Source organism: Syngnathus acus, chromosome 16, assembly GCF_901709675.1.
Source record: "Syngnathus acus chromosome 16, fSynAcu1.2, whole genome shotgun sequence".
Taxonomy (NCBI): Eukaryota; Metazoa; Chordata; class Actinopteri; order Syngnathiformes; family Syngnathidae; genus Syngnathus; species Syngnathus acus.
This window is the reverse complement of record NC_051101.1, coordinates 12,422,296-12,446,197: the sequence shown is the minus strand read 5'-3', so window position 1 is coordinate 12,446,197 and position 23,902 is coordinate 12,422,296. Positions and strand designations below refer to the sequence as shown.

The window sequence follows — 23,902 nt, the reverse complement described above, 5'->3', positions numbered from 1 at the left end:
GACTATTATAGCAATTGAAATAAGTGTAAAAGAGATTTTTGTTCAGTTTGAACTATTATTTTTCATGTACAGTAGATGCAACTTGACCACTAAAAGTTGCACGACCTTACAGTAATAAAACATTTTGCCACTAAAATGAATTTCTAAATCGCAAAGATGGTCTCACGTATCGCCATGTTTTTCCACAACAATTAAATCGTTTTTAAAACAATGAATTTACTTAAAGACTAGATGAAATATTTTGCCATTAAAACATATTTTTGTCACATTTTGTGCTAGTATCTGGTTGGGTGGGTATTTTGGCAGAAACATGCTATATTTGCCTCATATTTTGTCACAAGAGTGATGCATTTGGCCAGGAACTAAAATGCAGCAGTTGACCACAGAGTTGTATTTTGCCACAGAAATGTTACTCTTTTCCCCGATATTTTGTCACTTGTCCCTAGACGTTGAAATCTTTATTATGTGCTTCAAAATAAAGTATTTGATCACATTCAAGTTGTGTTTTGTCCCATACCTGGCACAAAAGTGATGAATGTAGCCTGAGAATTGTTATTTGAACTATAGGACAATATTTGGGTGAACATTGTGAACAAATTTAAAAAATAGTTCTTCATTTTCCAACAACTGAACAACTTCTCCCATAATTACACATGTTGAGCCCAGCTTCTGACGCCATTGGCTACAAGTGCGACCGATAGATAAGCTTGGACCAATCGGCGGCGTTACTGTAAATCACTGTTGTCCAATCACAAGCCGGCAAGCGGCCTCTTGTGCCCGCCCCATTAGAAGTCAGCTAGTAGTCAAGCCGAAACAAGTCATTTAGAAGAGTGGTCGAGATGGACAACACTCATATTTAGTGGCCTAAGCTAAGCTTTAAACAAGTTATAAATATAACTTTAAGTTATTTATGTTACCATTAAGTTGCGAGTTTGCGTTTGTACCGAACTTAAAGGTAAGTTTCACATTAGAATACGTCTCTTCGTTGTTGTTTTTCTTCGAGCGCAAGAGCTGAGTACGCACTCACGCAATAAAAGAGGAAGCTAACGTGTTGTGCTAACTCTTCCTCTACTCCAGCAGCTGCTGCTGGTGGCCACACTTTTTCTCTCCCCGCTTTCGCTCCTAAAAGTCGGCCACTTTGGGTAAGGATGTCAGTCCCCGGAAACTCGCTCCAGCAGCCCCGGGTGAGGCGCAGTAACGCGGGTTCCCCGGGCTCGTTTGGCAACGGTGGATGTCGCCTGCACCCGCTCCGCGCCACCGTGCCCTACCAGCTGCTGCGCGGCGGACAGGGCAGCCCGACACGGGCGCCACACAGCGTCCACGGCGGGGCCACCGCGGGGAGCCGAGGCTCCAGCCCCCCCTCCAGTCCGACTCTCCTCCTCCCAGGAAGTAAGCAGGGGTTGTCGCCCGAAAACAAGGACGCCTCCTGCGCTCCGGACTCGCCTGTTTCCAGAGGTAAACAAACGCGAAAAAGTATGCCATGCCACGTTGTAAGTCCTCATGTTTAGCCACACAGTTAATACAGAAAAAATGAGAAATTTCAAATATATACTTTTTTTGTGTGTGGGTTAAAAATCATCAACAAGCACGAAAGTGGAATTTATAACTGTAGAAACTGGAAAATTGAAACATTTGGAGTTCAACCACACTCCAGGGGTAAAACTGCTTAAAATTCGGAGTCTAACCATCATCACAGAAGACTAACATGTAATTCAAACCACAGACTCAAAAGTCGAACGATTCAAAGTTCAAATATTTCTTAAAGTAAACATTGTGTTCAAATTCTTATCACCCTAAATTGAACAACAGCAAATCAAAAAGTTCAAACAGAATTTCTGGCTAAATTGTGCTTTAAAATTTGGAGTCCTAACCATGATCACCAAAAACAAAAGTGTAATTATAACTGCAGCAGAGGCGTGGTGGCCATCTGTACTTTAGTGAAATTCCTGAATGGCCAGTACATTTAAGAGTCTTATTCAATGCCTGTGACAGTGTAGTGGTTCACATAGATGACTCCATCCCTTCAAAGCTTGGCTTGTGTTTTCACCGCAGAATTTGTAGCCGCAATACTATTAGCAGTGTGACACCAATTTCTGCTATTGGCAGTGTATGTGGTTCACATCATTGACTCAATCACCACATAATTCTTGGTTCGACTTTTGTTCCCACCATGGGATTTGTAGGACGAATACTGTTGGCAGTACAACACACAGACAACTGTGTAAGGTTGTTGGCAGTGTAGCGCTTCACACAGCTGACTCTTTTTTTTTTTTTCCAAAACGAAATTTGTTGGCGAAATGCCGCCAACGGTGCATTCATCTGTTAGGGCCGTTGGCAGCCGAGTGGTTCACGTTTAGTACTCAACGGCTCAGTCGCAGTGTGACAGCCATGATGTAAAATATTGGTCGCACGGCGTATAGTGGTTAACACGGGAAATCGAGTTTCGACTCTGCCTACGAGTCAAGCCTCGCTAAAGAATATTTACGCCGTACTCCTCCGACCCGGATGCCCACCTACCTTGATCAGTGTAGCGTGCGCGGCAGGAAATGAGAAGAAGTACTTGTCTTCTTCTTCCACAACAGGGCGGCCATTTCCCGGCACGACCGCATGCTGTGCATACTTTGGTCTTCAGAGAGCGGCGACCTCTCACCTCCCGCCCGGCGTACCGTATCGGCGCCACCTTACTGTCAAAACACACCCTTGGGACTGATCATGTAGTCCTCGCAACTGCTAGCATTGGCTTAGCTTGTAGCTGATGAGTCTTCGCCCTGGATTGTGCATTGTGAGCCTTCAGTCTCCTAAATTGTGCGTTTTTTTCCCCCCAGTGCCCCATTGCAACAAAGTGAAAACCCAACAGCGGCAAACCGAGGAGGTACTTTCTGCGTCACGCGGTGGAAAGGGGGCACAAGTGTCATGTTCCGCATGTTGCCGGCATGATATCACTCGCCCGCCACTTTTTTTTTTCTCCCCGCAACAAAGAGCATCAACAAAGTGGCAGCTGTGCTGAAAGGCTCCCATTTTATTGTGGCCCGGCTCAAAAGTGCAGACTCGGACCGAATGTGAAAAGCGGTGTTGAAACGCTCGTGGGGTTTTTATTAATCACCGTCGTTGGCACATCTTTGTTTTTTCTTGCAGCGACTCGTCAGCGCTTGCTTGTTTTGTTGGAGTCGAAGTGGTGCAACGATGCTAACAAAGCTAACAATGCTCGCGGGAGACACAGCCAACATTAACAACAGACTTGTGTTTTTTTTTGCACGTTGCACAGTTTTGCCTTTTGAAAAGTGACTTACGTTATTCTAGAAATGGTCCCAACCATACACAAATATGGCATATTAATATTAGTGGCCTTTCATTTCATTGGGCAGAGATGACTCGAGATGCGAGTGCTTTGAGTTACGAGTGTTGTTTCGGAACAAATGGAACTCTTATCTCAAGGCGCCAATTGGACGTGTGCGCAATCTCCCGCGAGTCTGCGTGAAAGCTTTCTCCACTGCGCTTTTACTGATTGGCACCACATTTATTTTCACCTTTTGCCCTCTGTTCAATCAACCCTGGAAATGCGGGCACTATTCATTCCCCATGTCCACTAACGGGGAAAGTTTTTATTACATCTCCAGTCTGAAAATAATCACTCTTCATCCCCTCCCCAAAAAATCGGGACGCTTTGATCGTCTTGGCCAGGCTCGTCGAGGGGAGATTATTCTGGTCTGGCAAGTGCGGAGGCGGTGGAAAATAACCACAATCCCCCTGCTCCGAGAGGCCTGGCCGGGCCCTGTATCAATATTGATGGAAATGTAGCCCGCCGTCTTTGTTCGGGGAATTGTACTGTAGCCCAGTGAGCTTACATAGGCCATACCTTCGGCTGGATGGCCCTCTATGTTCTACCAACAACGGCCGCTTGTGTATAGGAGACAGAAAAGGGGGGCGGGGGGGTTACATATACCAGTGTGTTTGTGTATTAATGTATGTACAGAGCAGGGACAGAATGTACTGCATTTTTTTAGCGCTCATCATATTCACTGCGGCTCTTGAAAGGGCCCAACCTGGCAACCCTAATGCACTTCTTGTTGCTAATGTCTTTGTGTGTGCATAAACTATTAATGTGCAGTGTGTGTGCGAGCGATTATGACTCTTATGGCAATATGTCAAATCATTTAAAAAAAAAAAGAAAAAGTAGACGGTACTACAAAATTTGGAAAATATGAACAGAAATATCCAATATTAAAACTTACAATATTTATAAATACTTATAATAAGTTACAAGTATTTGATGAAAAATCACAATTAAAAAATGCATATCAACCACACATCTCTTCTTTTCTGCAAATTTCTCACAGAAAGGTCCAAGTTGCAGATGCGGAGCTCCAGCGCCATCCGCCGGACGTCTTCCCTGGACGCCATCACCGGGCCCTACCTCACCGGACAGTGGCCCCGAGATGCTCACGGGCCTTACCCCTACTGCATGAAAGACAAATCCACTCAGGTAACACACAAGCGGTACAAAAACGCTACAAGTGAAACCGGTTCACACCTGATATCCAGCGAGGCTAACTTCCTTTATCGTGTCAACAACCCAAAAAGTTTTTTCTGCCCTTGGGTCTCCAAGGGGGATTATTCCGACAACGCCGAGCAAAGCGCCCGCCGGTCCACACGTTTAACAATCCTTGAGCAAATAAGTGTAAGAACTTTCCCCTCAACCGCTTCCTGCTAACCCTGCACAAAAGGGCCTCGGCCCTTTTTTCTTTTTCCGAGCCCCGCCGGTGGTTTGCACCTGTCCCCCCTGAGTGAGGACAAATCCCCCCCCTCTGCTCACCACCTGGCCCTCGTGGCCCCGTAGAACGCCTTCCTTTTGTGTCACAGAGGGCCCATAGACATGCTAATTGCCCGGGGGGGCCTAACACACACTCTTTATGAACATAAGGAACCGCCGCACAAAGGCCGACTCATCAAACGGCTTTTTTTTTCTCTCTCCTTCTTCCTCCCTTCAATTAAAACGCTGCACTCGGCTGTGATTGTGGATCTACACTCCGCCACTAAGCCCGGTTGAGGAAATCACAGGTTAAAGAGATCCAAGTGGAATACCAAAACAATCTCCCAGCACATTCCTCAAATATGAAAAGCCTCGGACGCGTGGACACGAGTACAACCTATGTACCCTCGAAACAAAAAGGGAAATAAACGCCGCAGTAAAATCCATTTACAGCCATTATGTAATGGCTGCTATGAAACACAATCACGTCTGATAAAACACATTCATGCTTACGATGGAAAACCTGTTAGAACAGGTTGACACCGCATAATAAAATGTCTTGAAACATGTTCACTCCTGATTTAAAGCCTGTTTACATGTAATATGAATCATTTACTCCCAATATAAAACATTATTTTTTGTCTTTTAGACAGCAAATCAGTGTCATATGCTTACCAGACTAAAAGTGAACACCTCGAGAAACACTTTTTGGTCTCATTGTTTACACGGAACGTGTCGACTTATTCCGGATGTGGTTTGAAAGTAGACCACCCACACGCAAACCAAACGGGCCTCGTTTTTTGACCCATATTTTACGGTGGGCATGCTCGCTGATTTTTAGACTCGAGCAGCAAACAAGCCGGCCTCCTCCTCCGACCAACTTTAGTGGCGTGCGTGTCTCGGCGTGCAATCTAAACAATCGAAATTCCATTGGAAAGCGGCGGCGGTGCTGATTTCCTGCTTTGGATTCTTGAGGATGTCGCCTGCGTGCCGCTCTCTGGGTGGGATCGCTGTCGGGAAGTTTTTATCTGCCCGCTGGCTCGCTATCTGGCGCCGAGGATCACACAACTCTCAAAATTGTGTTGACCATCTGTAGCAAACGTTTACGTGACGCAAAAGGCTTGCGAGGCATCCGTGTATCCACTTGCATATCTGAGAGCACAAAACAGGAAATGGAGGAATTATGCAAATGTATGCAAAAAGCAGCAGCGGCGGCTACTTGTCCCTCGTGATGCTCGTCAATCAAACCCTTCACACTTTTTATGTTTCCGTGTTTGACCTGCAACATTTTCTGAAGCGTGTACAAGCCTCTTGTTGTTCGGGTAGTCGACCTCACTGAATTCTTAAGAAGAAGTGTCTTGATTTAGTTCTTTATTTCTCCACATTTGTAAAAATATATATATTTTTTTTACATCTTTGTTTTTGTAATCTTGAAGAAAAATAGCTGTGTTGCAAACATATTAAAATGAGAATGTGCGTTTCAGACTCCGGGCATGTGGATGGACGAGGGAGCCGACCAAGGGAGTCCTCACCAGAGATCGGCCTCCTGGGGCAGCGCGGACCACCTCAAGGAGGTAGACGCACAAATGAAAGTGGCAGCTGGAGCGACACGTGTTTTTGTCATTTCTCTGGAAGTTTCCCTCCACACGTGTCGTCGCCTCCACATAGCTTTTTCCGTCTCCTCTGAATTGCACATCCTTCCATCCCGAGCTGCAAGCGGCCCTCCGATTTTGACGTCCCCTCCAATGCGCGCTGCATGCAAAATGCGCCGCTCGCTGCATGTGTGGGAGTGTGCAGAGAGAGGCGTCTTTGTGGTGGCAAGCGGTGAAGACCACACCTTTTGTCTGCATAGCACAAGTGCGTCTCTCAGGCCCATAAAGGGCATCCTGTTTTCGTCTGATACGGAGGACCCCCCCACCACCACCCCGCTCACTGAACTCAGTTCATCATCAGACGTGCTTTGTAAACGGCTGGCTGACCGCATCGCGCTCTGCGTCCTTGCTGATTCTTTATGGGTTCGAATCGTGTTGAATTGGCAAGAGGTGCAGTTTAGTGATGTTCTCATGCCCCAAAAAATGTGCGTCATTGCGTCATCATATGAGATCATAATGACAGAATAGCGCCTTTGATTTGATACTCAACATTGTTTGCTATAAGTAAATTATTGACAGGGCGATTGTGGGAACTGAAAATCTGATGTAGACCTTTGAGCTTTTATTTTCCATCATACTAATAATGGTGAACTCAAGCGGTTCTGTGCTCATTTAAAAGGACATAAGTGTCCTTTGGGGTCTTTATGTCATCACGAGCTCATTATTGACAACACGGCCCACATCATTAACTTTCATTTGCTTTGTCGCCATTTGTTGATTGAATGTGTACCGCCACCTTCTTCTTCCAGCAGATCGCCAAGCTCAGGCTGCAGCTTCAGCGTAGCAAACAAGGAAGTCGGCAGAGCAAAGAGCGAGACGCCACGTCCGGGACGCCGCACGGCCAACATGCAGCCACTGCCTGTCCCTCACAGGTGACTTCACCACTAGCTTCCTAGGTTACGATAAAGTTGTTGTTTGAGCTCTCGCTTCATTTTCATGGTTTTCTTTTTGTAGATGTTTCCTCTTCAGCATAAGGGATCTTCTTGTTCTTTGTCCACCAAGTCTCTGATCTGCAGAGTGCCGAGCAGCGTGGAGGCCATCAACCACGAGCTGGAAAACGTCTTCATCAGACATGATTGGGAGCACGCCATTCAGGTAATACTCCTGATGAGCAGTTCAGATTCTTTATTGTCTTGTGTTTTATTACATACGTTGTTGTGATTGTTTCCGCTTCACAACAGGCCACGGACGCCGCCGATGGCCGTCGGGCTCCTTTCCCACTGCAGCGCTACAGCAACATTGGGGAAACCCGTGACACGGACACGCAGGCCCCCTCTAGTGGAGAGTCCAGTCCATCTCCCCGACCTCGCAGCCCCCTCAGCCCGCACCACCTGCACTCCCCGGACGGAAGCCCCTCGTCCTCCGCGGATGATGTAGACAAAGGTTAACGAAGCCACACAAAAATGATTGCTTACAAATGCACCATACTTTATTGTATTGTCTTTAATTGTGTTTGTAGAGGGCACGTGCGGCTCTCCGCTACCCAAGTTCGCCACATCTCCCAAACCCAACAACAGCTACATGTTCAAGCGGGAGCCACCGGAAGGCTGCGAGAGGGTCAAAGTCTTTGACGAGATACTGTAAGTTGCTCGGATCACGTAGTACATTACTGTGCAAAAAAGATTTAATCACCACTTGTGTCCATGCAAGGTGTGGCCAATCGAAAGGATTCCCGCTCTTCTCCTGTCCCGACAAAAACAAGGTGAACTTCATCCCTCAGGGTTCAGCTTTCTGCCCCGTCAAGCTGCTCTGCTCGTCCCTCTTCTCGCCCGTGTCCTGCGCCAGTGCCAGTGCCAGCGCCGACCCAACCGGTCCCCAAAGCAATGATGGCCAGTCTCGGGAGACGCGCCATTCGCCCGACAGCCAAGAAGCAGAGGCGGTCGTCAGCGGTTTATTGTCAGGAATATAAAAGACGCTGCCTCATGACGAGCGTGATAAAACCAAAAGTTTTGCACTCCGTTAATTCCAAATCATGCTCATGTCCACACACTCACAAATTTTTTTTTTTTAAGTTTTTTTTTTCCCAATTGCGCTAATAAAACTAGAATCTCATAAAAGAAGCTAATACAACAAACGGTGAACATTGTTAGCTTTAATTAAGTCCATTACCGGTTCTCTTTCAATCACTTTATTGCTACTTCATAGATTTCATCTCTGGAAAGAAGCACTTCAGACTATCAGAACACAAGGCGTCGGAAATGTACGAAGATGTTTGTGCTTATGTGGACATGTCCTTGTCCTTATTCTTCTACTTTGTTTATTTTCTCCACTGCTAATGGAACTTGAGTATTCTTCTACTTTGTTTATTTTCTCCACTGTTAATGGAACTTGAGTCTGAACTGCTGGTTTTCATGGCAGCAAACATTTCAGACAAAACTTTGGGCTGGCCAATCAGCTTTTTAGTCGACAAGGACACTGCCGCTCTTGTTCTTTGTGATGGGACACCATCCACAGACATCAACACTGCACATGATATCAGTGATATCACTGATTCATTCTTTTCGTTTCATTAATATGAAACATGATATCAACATGAATGAAACGTGCAAGGAACATCTCGACAGACCCTTCTCACCCAGGTTGCAGTCTGTTTGAACTTCTGGACGGCGTTACAGAGCGCTGTACGCCAAAACCAGCGGACATAGAAACAGCTTCTTCGCCCAGGCTGTCGCTTTGATGAACTCACACCACTCTTAGAGTGTCAGAGACATTGCTGTGCAATAACATCCTGCTCTCGACGCTTCATCTTTGAACTGTCTGTATTATTTGTACTATGTGTCCTCTCTGCATCCATTGCAGCCTGGTCATCCTGGAAGAGGGATCCTCCCATCTGTGGTCTCTTCTCAAGGTTTCTCATTTCCCCTAGTAGGAATTTTGAGTTCTTGCCCTCCTGGGAGTTTAAGATCAGGGTATGTTTGAGAATAATTGTCAATTTTTGTCCTGAATGAACTTGTTAGCTACCTAAATGTTGTACAGAGAACGAGATGTACCGGAGTCAAACTCCTTGTTTGGCATGCTCAAACTTGGCAATAAAAATCTATTTGATTTGAAAGTGAAAAATGCCATTGATGTCTTTGTTGGCTTGTAGTTGATGGTGTTATTATACCCAATGTGTTTGAGTAAAAGGTTGAAAGGAAAAAAAACCTTTGTTTTGCAGTTGTTTTCAGGTTAGCTACCTAAATGTTGTAAAGAGAACGTGATGTACTGGAGTCAAATTCCTTGTTTGGCATGCTCAAACTTGGCAAATAAAAATTTATTTGATTTGAAAGTGAAAAATGCCACACCCACCCTCAGCACCACTTTCTGATTGGCTGTTTGAGCCGTGACGTCACTTGGACACTCCATTAGGTACACTGCCATTTTTAGGTGTACCTAATAACAGGCCACTTCATTAGGGAAACATCATGGCCAAAGCTTAACTGAAAGTGAAAAGTGCCACACCCGCCCTCACCCCCACCTCCTGATTGGCAGGTTGATCTGTGACGTCACACGGACACTCCATTAGGTACACCGCCATTTTCAAGTGTACCTAATAACAAGCCACTTTATTAGGGAAATATCATGGTCAAAGGTCGCAGGTGTCAAGCTCTAGTCCTCGGGGCCGCGTTCCAACATGTTTTCCAAGTTACCCTCGTTAAGTGCACCTGCGTGAAAAGTTTTAGCCACTTTCACGTTCTGCAGGAGCTAAAACTTTTCACGCAGGTGCACTTAACGAGGAAATCACACGGACACTCCATTAGGTACACCGCCATTTTCAAGTGTACCTAATAACAGGCCACTTTATTAGGGAAATATCATGGTCAAAGGTCGCAGGTGTCAAGCTCTAGTCCTCGGGGCCGCGTTCCAACATGTTTTCCAAGTGACCCTCGTTAAGTGCACCTGCGTGAAAAGTTTTAGCCACTTTCACGTTCTGCAAGAGCTAAAACTTTTCACGCAGGTGCACTTAACGAGGGAAGCACGCGGACACTCCATTAGGTACACCGCCATTTTCAAGTGTACCTAATAACAGGCCACTTTATTAGGGAAATATCATGGTCAAAGGTCGCAGGTGTCAAGCTCTCGTCCTCGGGGCCGCGTTCCAACATGTTTTCCAAGTGACCCTCGTTAAGTGCACCTGCGTGAAAAGTTTTAGCCACTTTCACATTCTGCAGGAGCTAAAACTTTTCACGCAGGTGCACTTAACGAGGGAAGCACACGGACACTCCATTAGGTACACCGCCATTTTCACGTGTACCTAATAACAGGCCACTTTATTAGGGAAATATCATGGTCTAAGGTCACAGGTGTCAAGCTCTAGTCCTCGGGGCCGCGTTCCAACATGTTTTCCAAGTGACCCTCGTTAAGTGCACCTGCGTGAAAAGTTTTAGCCACTTTCACGTTCTGCAGGAGCTAAAACTTTTCACGCAGGTGCACTTAACGAGGGAAGCACACGGACACTCCATTAGGTACACCGCCATTTTCACGTGTACCTAATAACAGGCCACTTTATTAGGGAAATATCATGGTCAAAGGTCGGAGGTGTCAAGCTCTAGTCCTCGGGGCCGCGTTCCAACATGTTTTCCAAGTTACCCTCGTTAAGCGCACCTGCGTGAAAAGTTTTAGCCACTTTCACGTTCTGCAGGAGCTAAAACTTTTCTCGCAGGTGCACTTAACGAGGGAATCACACGGACACTCCATTAGGTACACCGCCATTTTCAAGTGTACCTAATAACAGGCCACTTTATTAGGGAAATATCATGGTCAAAGGTCGCAGGTGTCAAGCTCTAGTCCTCGGGGCCGCGTTCCAACATGTTTTCCAAGTTACCCTCGTTAAGTGCACCTGCGTGAAAAGTTTTAGCCACTTTCACGTTCTGCAGGAGCTAAAACTTTTCACGCAGGTGCACTTAACGAGGGAAGCACACGGACACTCCATTAGGTACACCGCCATTTTCACGTGTACCTAATAACAGGCCACTTTATTAGGGAAATATCATGGTCAAAGGTCGGAGGTGTCAAGCTCTAGTCCTCGGGGCCGCGTTCCAACATGTTTTCCAAGTTACCCTCGTTAAGCGCACCTGCGTGAAAAGTTTTAGCCACTTTCACGTTCTGCAGGAGCTAAAACTTTTCTCGCAGGTGCACTTAACGAGGGAATCACACGGACACTCCATTAGGTACACCGCCATTTTCAAGTGTACCTAATAACAGGCCACTTTATTAGGGAAATATCATGGTCAAAGGTCGCAGGTGTCAAGCTCTAGTCCTCGGGGCCGCGTTCCAACATGTTTTCCAAGTTACCCTCGTTAAGTGCACCTGCGTGAAAAGTTTTAGCCACTTTCACGTTCTGCAAGAGCTAAAACTTTTCACGCAGGTGCACTTAACGAGGGAATCACACGGACACTCCATTAGGTACACCGCCATTTTCAAGTGTACCTAATAACAGGCCACTTTATTAGGGAAATATCATGGTCAAAGGTCGCAGGTGTCAAGCTCTAGTCCTCGGGGCCGCGTTCCAACATGTTTTCCAAGTGACCCTCGTTAAGCGCACCTGCGTGAAAAGTTTTAGCTCCTGCGGAACGTGAAAGGGGCTAAAACTTTTCACGCAGGTGTGTTTAACGAGGGTAACTTGGAAAACATATTGGAACGTGGCCCCTCGAGGACTGGAGGTCGACACCCCTGGTGTAAGTGAAAAGTACCACACCCGCCCTCACCCCCACTTTCTGATTGGCTGGTTGATCTGTGACGTCACTTGGACACTCCATTAGGTACACCGCCATTTTCAAGTGTACCTAATAACAGACCACTTTATTAGGGAAAAATCATGGCCAAAGCTTAACTGAAAGTGAAAAGTGCCACACCCGCCCTCACCCCCACTTTCTGATTGGCTGTTTTTATCTGTGACATCACACGGACACTCCTTTAGGTACGCCGCCATTTTCAGGTGTAACTAATAACAGGCCACTTCATTAGGGAAAAATCATGGCCAAAGCTAAACTGAAAGTGAAAAGTGCCACACCCGCCCTCACCCCCACCTCCTGATTGGCTGGTTGATCTGTGACGTCACACGGACACTCCATTAGGTACACCACCATTTTCAGGTGTACATAATAACTTTATGCATTTTTTAAACGTGTCAAGAATGTGTATTTGACTATTTGCTCTTTATTTTGGGGGACACTAACACATATTACACAACGTAAAATACATATACATATTGTCATATAAAGTATTTAACCAAATGTCAGATTTTTGTTTTCATGCCCAAAAAAATAAAAACAAGGAAGAAAACACCAGACAAGTTTTAACAGGTTTTAATGTTTATTAAAATAATAAAAAAAAGTAAATTTCAAACCAGCAATCTAATGTGAAATTGCAGTAGATATATTGGATAACAATATTTAGGCGTATATATGCATACACGTTATTTTAAGTGTAAGAAGCATAATCTCCTCGTTGTTGCATAACGGCGCATCCCTTCATGCAATAAAGTTAGCCGTTAGCTTGGAGAAAACGTGCATCCTTGGTAAATCGTGAATCTACATTCTGGTTTACATAGTTCACGCCAGGAGGGAGACGCAACACGTTCACTGACTGATCCGTTGATGCACGGGAAGGAAGGCTCTTGACCCATGACTCGTTCGTGAACGGGAAGTTACGTCATTTTCTTCTTCGTTTTGTTTTACGGTGAGGTGGCACCAGCTTCAATGCGCATTACTGACACCTACTGGTTGAAGTCATATGAACTGAAAAAACCTACCTAACACGAGCACACACAGCACAGACAGAGATAAAAAAGGGCAGTGGGACACCATGGAAAAATATTGAACAGATATTATAATAATATATTATAATATTGATAATATAGAACTTTTTTTTTCTTTTCTGTAATGTTAATATGGGGGGGCGCAAAATGTTTTCTTCTCCCTAAGGGGGTCATCACAGAAAATAATTGAGAAGCACTGCCCTAAAGAGTCTTATTTACCCAAACAAAACGTGTGACATTAGACAGAAAATGTAAATGTATTGTCATGATATGTCTTATTTCCAACACGCCAGGGTCGACAGAGCGCGTGGTCGTCTTTGGCTTGGCTAAAATAATAATACGTCCACTTAAATCCAGTCTGAAGCTCATTCCGTTTGCATTTCTCACTCTTAACAGGAAGCACAAATGACATCCCTTGAATGTTTGCTATGGCTTGGTAGGAGGCTGGCCAGTTAGCGTGGATGGCCACGTACCTAGCTAAGCATTGTGAAGTTGTTGCTCAGCGTGACTTTTTCCGATTGTGTCCGGGTTGGCCAGGGGATCCAAGTCTGCAAACAGATTGAACCATGCCGACAGGTCCTTGGATGGACCGGAAGAGCTCCCTGCTATGGAGACGGGAGACGGTTAAAGCCTGCTCTTAAAAATCAGAAGAAGATCTTAATATTGTACCTTTAAATCCACTGGCATCTTGGGGGCGCTCAATTCCCATGGCGACAGGTTGCGAGGTGGTCCCGCCTCTCTCTGAAGCTACCAAACAATCGGGGCATTCATCTTCCGGTGAACACTTTCTTTCCCCGGGTTGTGCATACCTGCGAGTTGAGCAGCTTGGTTCAAGTTTTGGTCCAGAAGCTGAGACGGTAGAAAGAGTGAGCGTGGTTCTGCAGCCGCGGCGATTCCGTCCTGGGTGTCTCCAAACACCGGACTCCACTGTCGGGACAAGGGGGCGGGGTCGTGAAGCGTCAAGCCTCCCAGGATCTCCTCCAGCAAGGCCGAGCCGTCCTTGTCCTCTTCTGCAAGCTCCCAGGATGATTCACACGTTTCTCCTTAAACATCCAAAGTAGGGTGTTGGTAACGTCATAGTTGATGGACTTTATCCTACTTTCGTATCATATATGTATGTAGAAATCATTTCTTACTGAGTGATTTTATTCACATTTTTTTCTTAACTATAATTGAGAACATTTTTACCTTCTTTTGTTGTACTGCTTCTGCCGTCATCCCCCAATGAGACAAGTCTACAAAACAAAAATACGCACACACCAAAAGTTTGGTTTTATTATTATTATTATTTTTTTAAATCAAGTTCAGTTTATTTAGCTACATACTCTTCCTGAGCAGCATTGTCTTCATCTTTTTTCTGTACTCTACTTTTCTTCCTCTTCTTCTTCTTTTCCCTTGATGGCTCCTGTCATCAGATTCAACATGAAATATTATTGTGAAATACGAAATGGCGCTATTGGCATGATGTGGACCTCGTGGTGCAGGCAGCCCCTGAAGTTCTCGTGAATTGCGGCCATGGTGTGGGAGGTCTTCTCCCAGAAGTGCAGCAGAGTGGTCTGGAGAGACACCAGAAAGCATGTGGGTCACAACCCATAACCCATCATTTTAACCCACGACGAGTCCTACCTGGTAGGTGGCCAGCACGTGGGACAGCAGGTTGCAGCGACTGGCTCCCAGCAGGTCCACCTTCTGGCACACGTCCGTCTTCAGCTGATCGAAGCTACGCTTAGTGCAGCGGACCTCCGCCTGAACCTGACACATATTAAATGTGATGACACAAGACAGTTGTGTGTTATTTAGCAGGCATCACATTTTTTTGTTGTTGGGAAAGGCTGCCCTCTTGTGTACATTTTGTAAATTATCCTGTCACAAAAATCCGCAATATGGGTTACCTTGCGAAACCTGTCCATCTGCTTGCGCGTGTCTGGGTCCAGCTCGGCGGAGACGTCCTTCATCCACAGTAGAGCGCCTCTGTACTCGGTGCGGCTCTGCTCCATGCGCTTGGCCGTCAACCACGTGTCCGAGATGGCCCGGAAGCGAAACGTCTCCACCTCCTGGTACAGCCGGCACAGGGGCTTCCTCAGCGCCGTTCTGCGGCAGGACGTTACCGTGAGCGTTAGCATAGCGGTTGCAGTCATCGGTGCGGGTGCCGGTGTGAAGCCCACCTCTGTTGGGAGGAGAAGCAGAGCGCTTTGCCCGTGGCCTGCATGATCTTTCCCGCACGGCTTTTGTCCTGAGAGCCCTGAGAGCGCAGAAAGCGACCCAGCTCGTTCTCCTCCTGGGAAAGAACTGAAAGCAAGTGAAACTTGGATGATGTGTTCGGAGTTACAAGTCAAATTAAACGGGCGACACGTACAGCAGATCCTCCTCTGGTACTGTTCGATCACCTTCAGCAGCTCCATGCACGTCCTCTGGATGGAGTGAAACACCTGACATCCAAAACAACCACAAGGATGAAAATAAAGCAGCTTTCAGTCACAAACCCTAACCCTAATTTGAAACCGACCTCCAGCTTGGCATCCAGTTCTGCGTCTGAGGCCACCACGTGTTGGTCCTCTTTTGTGCCGCTCACCCTGATGAGCGTCTGCTTGGTTTTCCAGTAACGCTGTTGGAAACGGCTCACCGCAGAACGCGAGTCCTGGCCCAGGAGCTCGGGGTCGCCCGAGGAACAGCTATTCAGACATAACACACACATGACGTCAGGAATGGATTAACGGGTCACCTATTACTCCGACAAAGAGATGTGCTTTACTCACAAGTTCCTGCTTTCCATTTTTTAGGATAATCTGTGGGGAGAGGGAATCATTTTGTTATTAAGTTAATATAAAACTCTTAACCCATGGTTGAAACCCAAAACAAGGCTTTAAAATGGGACCCCAGCTTCCAACCCTCCTTTGAAACATTAATCTTGGCTTCACACAGTGAACCTGGAGAAGGACAAAAGTCGAGCTGCTTAAAGTCTAGTTTACTGTCAGTAAAGGTTTGAAAATACTGTAATTGTGTGTATCTTTCTGAAGGCATTAAAAATAGACTTTTCGAAACAAACTATTGAAATAAATGAACTTTCCATCGATATTCAATGTAGTCTCACGCACCTGCATCGACTTGGAGCTGTCATATATGTCGTCCAGGGGGAATCTTGGTGTAAAACCTCACGAAACTACTCAAATTCAAAGTCGACGCGGCTTGCTAGCTTATGGAAAACCGTTTGTTAAAACTATCAAACTAATTATCACTAAAAGACTTGTGACTGCACTGCACCGACGAAATATTACGGCTCTTCCTCAGCATGTGAACACTAATTTAAAACAAAAATCAATGAATGAAAACCTTAAATATTATTCTGCTAAAACTTTACATTATAAACCAAGTAAATTTGGTTGTTACGAATTTAAAAGTGCTAATGACGTTCGGGCAGGTAAGGAGGAAATGAAATACATTGAGCTCTTCTTCGACGCTTGTACTTCACCTCTTGACGTGCTATCGGTGCTCGAGCGCCACCTAGGTATTCCGGAGGACCATCGAACAACTATTTTCTATCTAGCTGGAATAGAAATGTACATCCCACTTAGAAACACAGCTGTTTGATTATCGGTTAGCTACACAAGGAGTATTATTTTATAAAACTGATGTCAGACTATTTCTGATTGTGTTTGCCGCAGCGCGCTCGCCATGACTCCTTATCGATCGTGCACGCGCCTCAGCAGGGAAATGACAACACGCCACAAATATGCCAAAATACATCCCCAATACACGCACCTCACCGTGTTTTCCTTAAATTGTCACGATCATCTGTCAGGGTTGCGTTCTCCTCCTCCTCCTCATCTTCAATACCGCATCATCTCCGATGACGTCACCCAATGTTACCTCGTTCCCTCATCTCCTCTCTGATTGGCCACTCCAACCAACCCAGTGTTTGTATCGTGCAAACAAGCTCAAAAATAGTCACAATAAACTAATTGTGTGTTTTTGTCGGAAAACTGGTTTGACGGAGCGTGCCTGATCTGTCAAAAGATTGAATAAATAAGTGTTGCAGGTGCGCCTATTGAAGTTGCAAGTGTTTATTTACACAAAATAAAAAGAGTTGTTAGCAGATGAATCTTAATATAAACAAAAGTGAGTTTATCATTTTATCTGCGTGTCTGATATCACCACATAAGGTGATAATTGGTAGAACACAGAGCAGAAAATATTTTCAAGCAGTATTTTACTGGCCAGTTATTCTCCAAGGTGCAGTTCCTCACTCCTCCAAAGGGTGGTGCTAGAACACAAGCAAGCGCCTCCACTTTAATAGCCTATCGCTTCACCCCCTTCCCTCCCTGGAACTCCCCTTACCCCCCCTTGTGGGGGCCCCGAGCTTTATTCCATCCCATCGTAGTGCAGCTGATCTAATAGCGTGTAAGTTTTGTTGTCACCTGAAGGCACTTCGTTGTCACGCCCTAAATGGATGTACCTGTTTGGAGAGTTCACACAATTTTACACCTCAGCACACCGCCGAATTACACGTGTGTGTGCGTGTGTGTTTTCCAAATTGATTATGTCGGCGAGTGCATGAAGCCCCTTGATCCGCGGGCCCCCTCCGGGTCACCCTTTGCCGTTAGCGTGTCGTAAATTGGCGAGCCGATTTGCATCTCGGCCTTAAATAAGAACCCTGAACCCTTCGCCTCATTTTTGATGGACTCAATCTTCGAGAGTCTACGCCAAGGACATCAGATGTCCTTCACCCCCCCCACCCCCGTCTTGAGGTCCATCTCGATGCTATCGGCGGACGTTGGATTTCTTAAATAAGACGGCGAGACAAGCCCCCTGGACAAGCTTCCCGTCCGCCGCTTAATCGCGTTAACGATATGGATCGGGCATGTGTGTGTCACTACTGCTTTGTTCTGATGAGTGCGCTTCTTGTTCGGGCTCTTTCAGTGAATTTTCCCCACCGTGTGATCGATAAAGTCTTCTTGTAGGGATTTCACTCCCATCCATGTTAGAGCCTAAAAGCTAGCATGGCTTCTTTTTGATTTAGCGGGCACCCTTAATGCCCGGAATGTCCGATTCATTTCCATCACAGGTCACGTTGTGGTTGTGGCCTGTAAGTGGAAATGAGTTTGACATTTTTACTTAAAATACACATGCCTGAAGGCCTAAAAGTAAGTGTTTTGCTGGTGTGGAGCCAACTTCTGTGGTTGCCGCTTCTCCACGCCGTCATGCCTGATGACTCTGTTAGGATCCGACTGTGTCAAGTAATTTGCCGCTCCTACAAGGCATGTATCTGACAGACACAAGCACTGCTTGCTGGGTCCACTAGAAAAGATTACAGAAACTGCAAGAAGAACCTGCGGCCATTTTGTGAACTGCAGACACACTTTCGAGGATATGATGCAGGCCATGCCCGACCTTTCAAGACCTGATGTCCTCTGCCATGGTTAGCTTTAGCGAGTTATGGGTTAGCCTTCAGAGTTAAGATGGAGAGTGAAAAACTTGGGGAAATTTTCAATGGGGAGTAGCAACAAGTTGAGCTAAATTCATTCCCACCGCACAGTTTTCATATCTCCGCACAATATCATGTGAACGATTGCTCGATTTCCAAAAGTACTTGTTGGGTCACTCTTATCTGAAACTACCAATCTATTTGTTTTCAAATGTAGGGTGTAAGAGTATTACGTGAAATACAGAGAAATAAATAAAGTAGAGACACCTGAAAAAATCCCCCCCACACGACTCGGCCTCTTTTTCCCTTCTATCGCCAGTAAACCCAGCGGAACACATTTAGATCCCGTGCAACTCTTGGGTGCCCACTCATCACTCTGCTCTGCGTTTGAAGATTACGCCGCTCAGAGACATCCTCGCTGGGCAGCCGGGCGGCTTAGAGGGCCGCAATCCGTAATCCCTTACCCTTCACGGGGAATTCTCCACGCGCTGAAATACGGCGGCCTCTCACGGTTCACGGGAACTATCGCCGCCTCGGGCCGAGATAGATGGACGACGCGTCGCGATGAATGCGGGAGGAAAGTGGAGGCCGTTAAATTTGAAAGTAACTTTAACACGGCTCAGCAATCCTGTTGGCGAGCAGCCGGTGATGTGAGGGCCTCCCTGACACGCCGACACCGCCGACGTTTAGGATGATGGACCGGAGAAAAGGATGTACTCTTGTCCTTAAAAATACCAAAATTATTTCTCCCCCAAGCATTCTTGCTACTTACGAAAAGTTGGACATTCTCAGCACGTTTTAACAATGATTAGCAAAAAAAAAAGAAAGTAACCTTTCACTAAACCACTGGCCAATCACAGCACAGTTTATAGTACACTTTATAGGCAGTTGTAAATATGTTTAGGCAGGAATCATCCATTACTTGCAAATTTTCACCGTTGAGGTCAAGGCTCGGTCTTTGTCCCGCGACGAGCGAGGGATCACCGTACAGTAAAGTTGAAACAATTAAAGTCGGCGTGGCCTTTGATAAATAAGGTGTGTAGGACTGAAGGTGATCTGAGCTGACAGAGATGGACGACTACAGGCACGCTGACAACTGAGAGAAGGATGATGCCATTTTTGTGTCTTTTTTTTTTTTGGTTGTTGTAAAAAATGCATGGAGGAGCGACCTTGAGCGAGGCTGGCTCGGGCCGACGCCAGCGTGATGACACGCGCTCTGTCCGCGATGCCACCACGCATGCCAAATAGCCAGCGGCTAGCTTAAGTACTGCTGGATGAAGGGCCAAAATGCTTACTGGTCAAGGACATCCACGTGGTAGAGCGACACGCATGTATGGACTGGCTAAGAAAAGTTTCTTCCAAAACATTCCACAACTTAATCAAGCATACTGCCACTGTTTGCTGGAAAATAAGATTAAAGATCATCTTTTGTAAAATAGCTCAAATCCCCCATAATCCTCATAGGCAACATTAGTAGCAATCACTATGGTTAAAAAGTGACATACATGTGATGACTGCTAAATATGACAAATATATAAATCAAAATACTAAGTATTTCTTTTTTTTTTTTAAATGGAGAGTGCAATCTGTTTTGAGGCCAGCTTTGCTAACATACACAAGACTTTCTCGTGATTACACACACGCATGCACACATATTACAGAGATGGCTGTGCTGTGTCAGCTGCGATGGGGATTAGCGTTAGCTTAGCGTCGACAGCACACAAATAGCCGTCGGGCGGACAAGTCGACAGCCCGCGTATCAAAATGCTTCAGAGCGCCATGTTTGAAATGTCATTTCTACAAAATTATTTACACTTTTAAGCCTTACGGTGCTATGCTAATGCTGCTAGTGATTAAAATTTAGCTTTGGCTACCGTTGTTATGCCCCAATGGAAACTCATTATATACATTGTTCGACGATGTTGAATTTTTAAGCTGTTTTTTTTCCCAGGACCCATTCCTATAAGTGAACAAGAACTTGGACATTTTTAATCTGAGTAGCCATTTTGGCTTATCTAATGTGTGCAGACAGAAAATGAGGGTCCCATTTATAATGATGATTAATATAACACGACACTTGATTTAGTTTGAGAACATCTTTCTGATGTATGTTTTTAATTGAATCTGCCAATGCTTGATAAAGCATTTTTTTCCTAACCCACAATATTATGCTATTTGTTTTTGTAAGTGACATTTAAAAGTTTTGCCAAGCTTCCGGCCTACCTTCCGCTCTTCTGGCCTTATTAGCTCAACAGTAATCATCTCGTTAACTGATAATGAAAATTCACGTCAGCCCTCATTGCGATTCAAAGACATATTGTTTTGAACAAACACACAAAACTCATTATTGGCGCGACTGTTTTATGATGATGTCGAATACAACAACAACACGGGAAAAAGATGATGAACAAGTGGACAAGGTGTAAAAGAACATTTGTCCATTCAACTACTTTTTGGGGTGTTAGAGCAGTTTAAAAAAAAAAAAAATTAAAAATAACAAATATTATAAACAATAAGAACCTTATACACAATTTTATTGAAGAATAAATATAAATATTTTTTGTTTTTTTGCGCGTCAGATAAAAACAGGCACTGAGCCTTCCTACTGCAAGATAAATAAACGTGTAAAGTGTAGTTGTGTATGTTTACGAAGAGACTTGTTTTCTCAGCAGAACCTGCCGCGCTCTAATGACATTGGAGTGTGTTTTCCCACTTTAATAAGATGTTTCATTTGTGTGTGTGTGTGTGTGTGTCGTTTTAATCTCGCAGCGGGAATGCCCCCAAAAGCAATTAAGATGACAAAGGTTAATGAATTCTGCACTTTTACCTGATATGAGTGGAGCACGACGATTAGTACAATTAATTAAAAAACACCATTGGCAGTCCTGTGTCCCGTGACAGGACAGTTTATTAAGTACCCGAGAGCAGTATGAAAAATATTGGGCTTAACAAAAAAACAAAGTCACAAATGAAAAGGTCTATCACTATTTAGCGGTATTAACAATTTTCTTTTAAGTTGATATGCTCAATATCTTTAATTACAGTATGTCATATACTTTTTAAAACAAATTATGAACAAATTAAGTTTAGGGATGCACCATAACGATTGTTTTGATAATTGACTAGTCTAACGATTCTTTTGACAATTAATTGATAAATCGGATGAATCTTTATTATTGTCACTTTTTTATTGTTTGGTTTTATTTGAGCTAATGCTAACTTCCGAGGCAAAGGTTGTTCGCTAGCTCGGAGGTCACCGTGAAGAAGATTCACGTGATTGCGATGCCAAGCAACCCCTGACACCTTCGCAGAGGAACTTTTTCTAATCCTGCTAAATGTCAAGGCACAGCCCAGCGCACCCACCTTCCCCACGCATGCCTCTGCCAAAAGGCCGGTACTAAGTCATCTGTTTACTCCTGCAGCTGCCGCCTCTCACCCACAACACTCTCATGATGCTCTCTTGCACTTCCACACCTTCCGCCTACGCTACATTAATCAGGTAGCGAGAGAGGACCTCAGAACACTGAACAGGATTTCGACTTACAGTCTTGCTATGAAGTCAGAAGGCTCCACAAAGTTGCACCATGACTCAATGGTGATGCGTAAAAAAGTCTCAAGAAGCCACATCTGAAAAGATAGAAAACAAAAAGTCAGCCATTTTGATTTAAAGCCGCCATTTTAGGGTCAACCCAGGGGCCTTTTACTGCCACTCCTCTTAGAAATGTTATTCCATTGCTACCAAACGTAAAGCATGTACACAAGAAGCTAAACTGTTTTGTCATCGAGCGTGGGTATAACATGACGACAAAGTTTGTCGAATCTGTAATTGGATTAAGCATTGAAGTGAACTTCAAAACATAGCATGAAAATAAATAACAACACCGATGATTGACGTGTGCAATCAAAGCATGAAGTCAAAGTTATGCTAATTGATTTTAGCGAAGGGAAAAAGAACCCCAACAATAAAAAAAAAGAAAAAATGCCTTACAGTCAACACTCATTAACATCAAATCTTTTTTAAGCAGTAGACTCAGGGCAAAGTGGTAATTCATTTTACCACTGTGACCTTTTTCTTCCCGTCATTTGCGTGAGTTTGTCATCATAAAGTTTGAAAAGTTTTCAGAATTGAAAAGTGCAAAAAAAAAAAAAAAAGTCAAATGTAGTGCAGCGAGGTGATAATTGTCTCCCAAAGGTCCGGTCTGTCAGCGAGGTGCTTTGTCTTATTTATTGTGCTAGTCATCGTCTTGTGTGGACCATTTGGACCTTTTCATCACTCCCAAGCAGGAAATATGTTTAGTAGGAAATATTACAAAAGGTTTACAACTTGACTATTCTACAACAAAATATATGCTAAAACTTTAACCACAAAAATGCTCTTGTTGTTTGACTTTTTTCTGTCTATTTATGCCTTTGAGCTATGACTGTATGACGGCTGGCATTCCAAATAAGTCAATAAAATAATATGGCTAAACAATAAAGTAGGACAGTGTGAATAAAAAGTCTCAAAAACCTCTGCAAATGAAACTTTGCATATAATTTAGTAACGCAACGAGCCACATGCGGATTCCATATTGGCGTTAACGAGGCTCTGCTGAGAAGACGGAAAGCGGCGAAAATAAAAGTCGGCGGACATTCGTCATCCCGTCGCCATCGCTGAGGGAAAAAAATTGCAAGCAATTTATGAGCGGGCCGCTTCAAGCTTTGTTCCTCGGTGTCGTAAATTTTTTCTTTGTGTCCTTCAGGACCTGCTCGGTGTCACACGAGTGGAAATGGCGAGAAGCGGCCATGTTCGTTTTGGAGTTCTCAGTCCGCGCAACATCAGCAAGCTCATTTCATTCCAAGTCTTTGCGTGGAGCCAAGTATTAAAGTAATAACCAAGATTTAACAGCCATTATGCTTAATAGGCAGTCAATTGCATGCTGACTGTTTAAGAGCTGTCATCAGCGCCCCCTGCTGGTTCTTCATAATGCTCACACATTACACCGGTTCCAAGTACTTGCACATACAAATGTTTTAGTAAAACATTTTTCTTCAACAGCATAAAATCAATAACTTTATCAATAAAAGTTTTTTTCAAGGGCTTATTTTAAACTAAAAATGTCCACCAAAAAAAAAATAAAGATAGAATAATAAAATAGAAAAAAAGGAAGAATTCTTCCACATATAAATATTTGAGTCTTACCTTTGATGTGTAGCACTTTGTAGTCCATAGTTCCAGCCCATTTTCTGCTTTAGCTTGAATCCTTTATGCAAAGGTAAACACACAAAAAGGAGCGGGAAATGCAAAAGAATACGCACCCGGAGCCGAGAGGGTGTCTTCTTGCTTGGATTTTCTTTTT

The 23,902-nt window shown here is 44.7% G+C and overlaps 2 protein-coding genes across 11 annotated transcripts; one reads left to right on the top strand and one right to left on the bottom strand.

Moving 5' to 3' along the window:
* The first annotated feature begins 799 nt into the window (after positions 1–799).
* LOC119136511 (glucocorticoid-induced transcript 1 protein-like) lies at positions 800–8,467 on the top strand. Of its 5 annotated transcripts, none has more exons than XM_037275097.1 (9): positions 800–955; positions 1,078–1,455; positions 4,338–4,483; positions 6,235–6,324; positions 7,155–7,274; positions 7,357–7,497; positions 7,584–7,785; positions 7,862–7,982; positions 8,053–8,467. In XM_037275097.1, exons 2-9 carry the CDS (start codon positions 1,149–1,151, stop codon positions 8,309–8,311), a joined length of 1,386 nt encoding a protein of 461 aa, XP_037130992.1. In that variant the 5' UTR covers positions 800–955; positions 1,078–1,148; the 3' UTR covers positions 8,312–8,467. The 5 variants fall into 5 exon arrangements, with proteins under 5 accessions (XP_037130992.1, XP_037130988.1, XP_037130991.1 ...); XM_037275093.1 differs by having other exon boundaries at positions 7,152–7,274; XM_037275096.1 differs by having other exon boundaries at positions 810–952; positions 1,079–1,455; positions 7,152–7,274.
* A 4,930-nt stretch (positions 8,468–13,397) lies between these two features.
* ica1 (islet cell autoantigen 1) lies at positions 13,398–17,019 on the bottom strand. 6 transcript variants are annotated; one of them, XM_037275102.1, is made up of 13 exons: positions 16,906–17,019; positions 15,898–15,927; positions 15,648–15,813; positions 15,498–15,570; positions 15,307–15,430; positions 15,034–15,232; positions 14,768–14,893; positions 14,614–14,697; positions 14,467–14,546; positions 14,330–14,376; positions 13,951–14,184; positions 13,811–13,888; positions 13,398–13,746 (listed from the first exon to the last, which is right to left on the bottom strand). In XM_037275102.1, exons 2-13 carry the CDS (start codon positions 15,912–15,914, stop codon positions 13,619–13,621), a joined length of 1,356 nt encoding a protein of 451 aa, XP_037130997.1. In that variant the 5' UTR covers positions 15,915–15,927; positions 16,906–17,019; the 3' UTR covers positions 13,398–13,618. The 6 variants fall into 6 exon arrangements, with proteins under 6 accessions (XP_037130997.1, XP_037130998.1, XP_037130999.1 ...); XM_037275103.1 differs by having other exon boundaries at positions 13,398–13,743; positions 16,901–17,011; XM_037275104.1 differs by having other exon boundaries at positions 13,951–14,181; positions 16,901–17,011.
* Between the last annotated feature and the right edge of the window lie 6,883 nt (positions 17,020–23,902).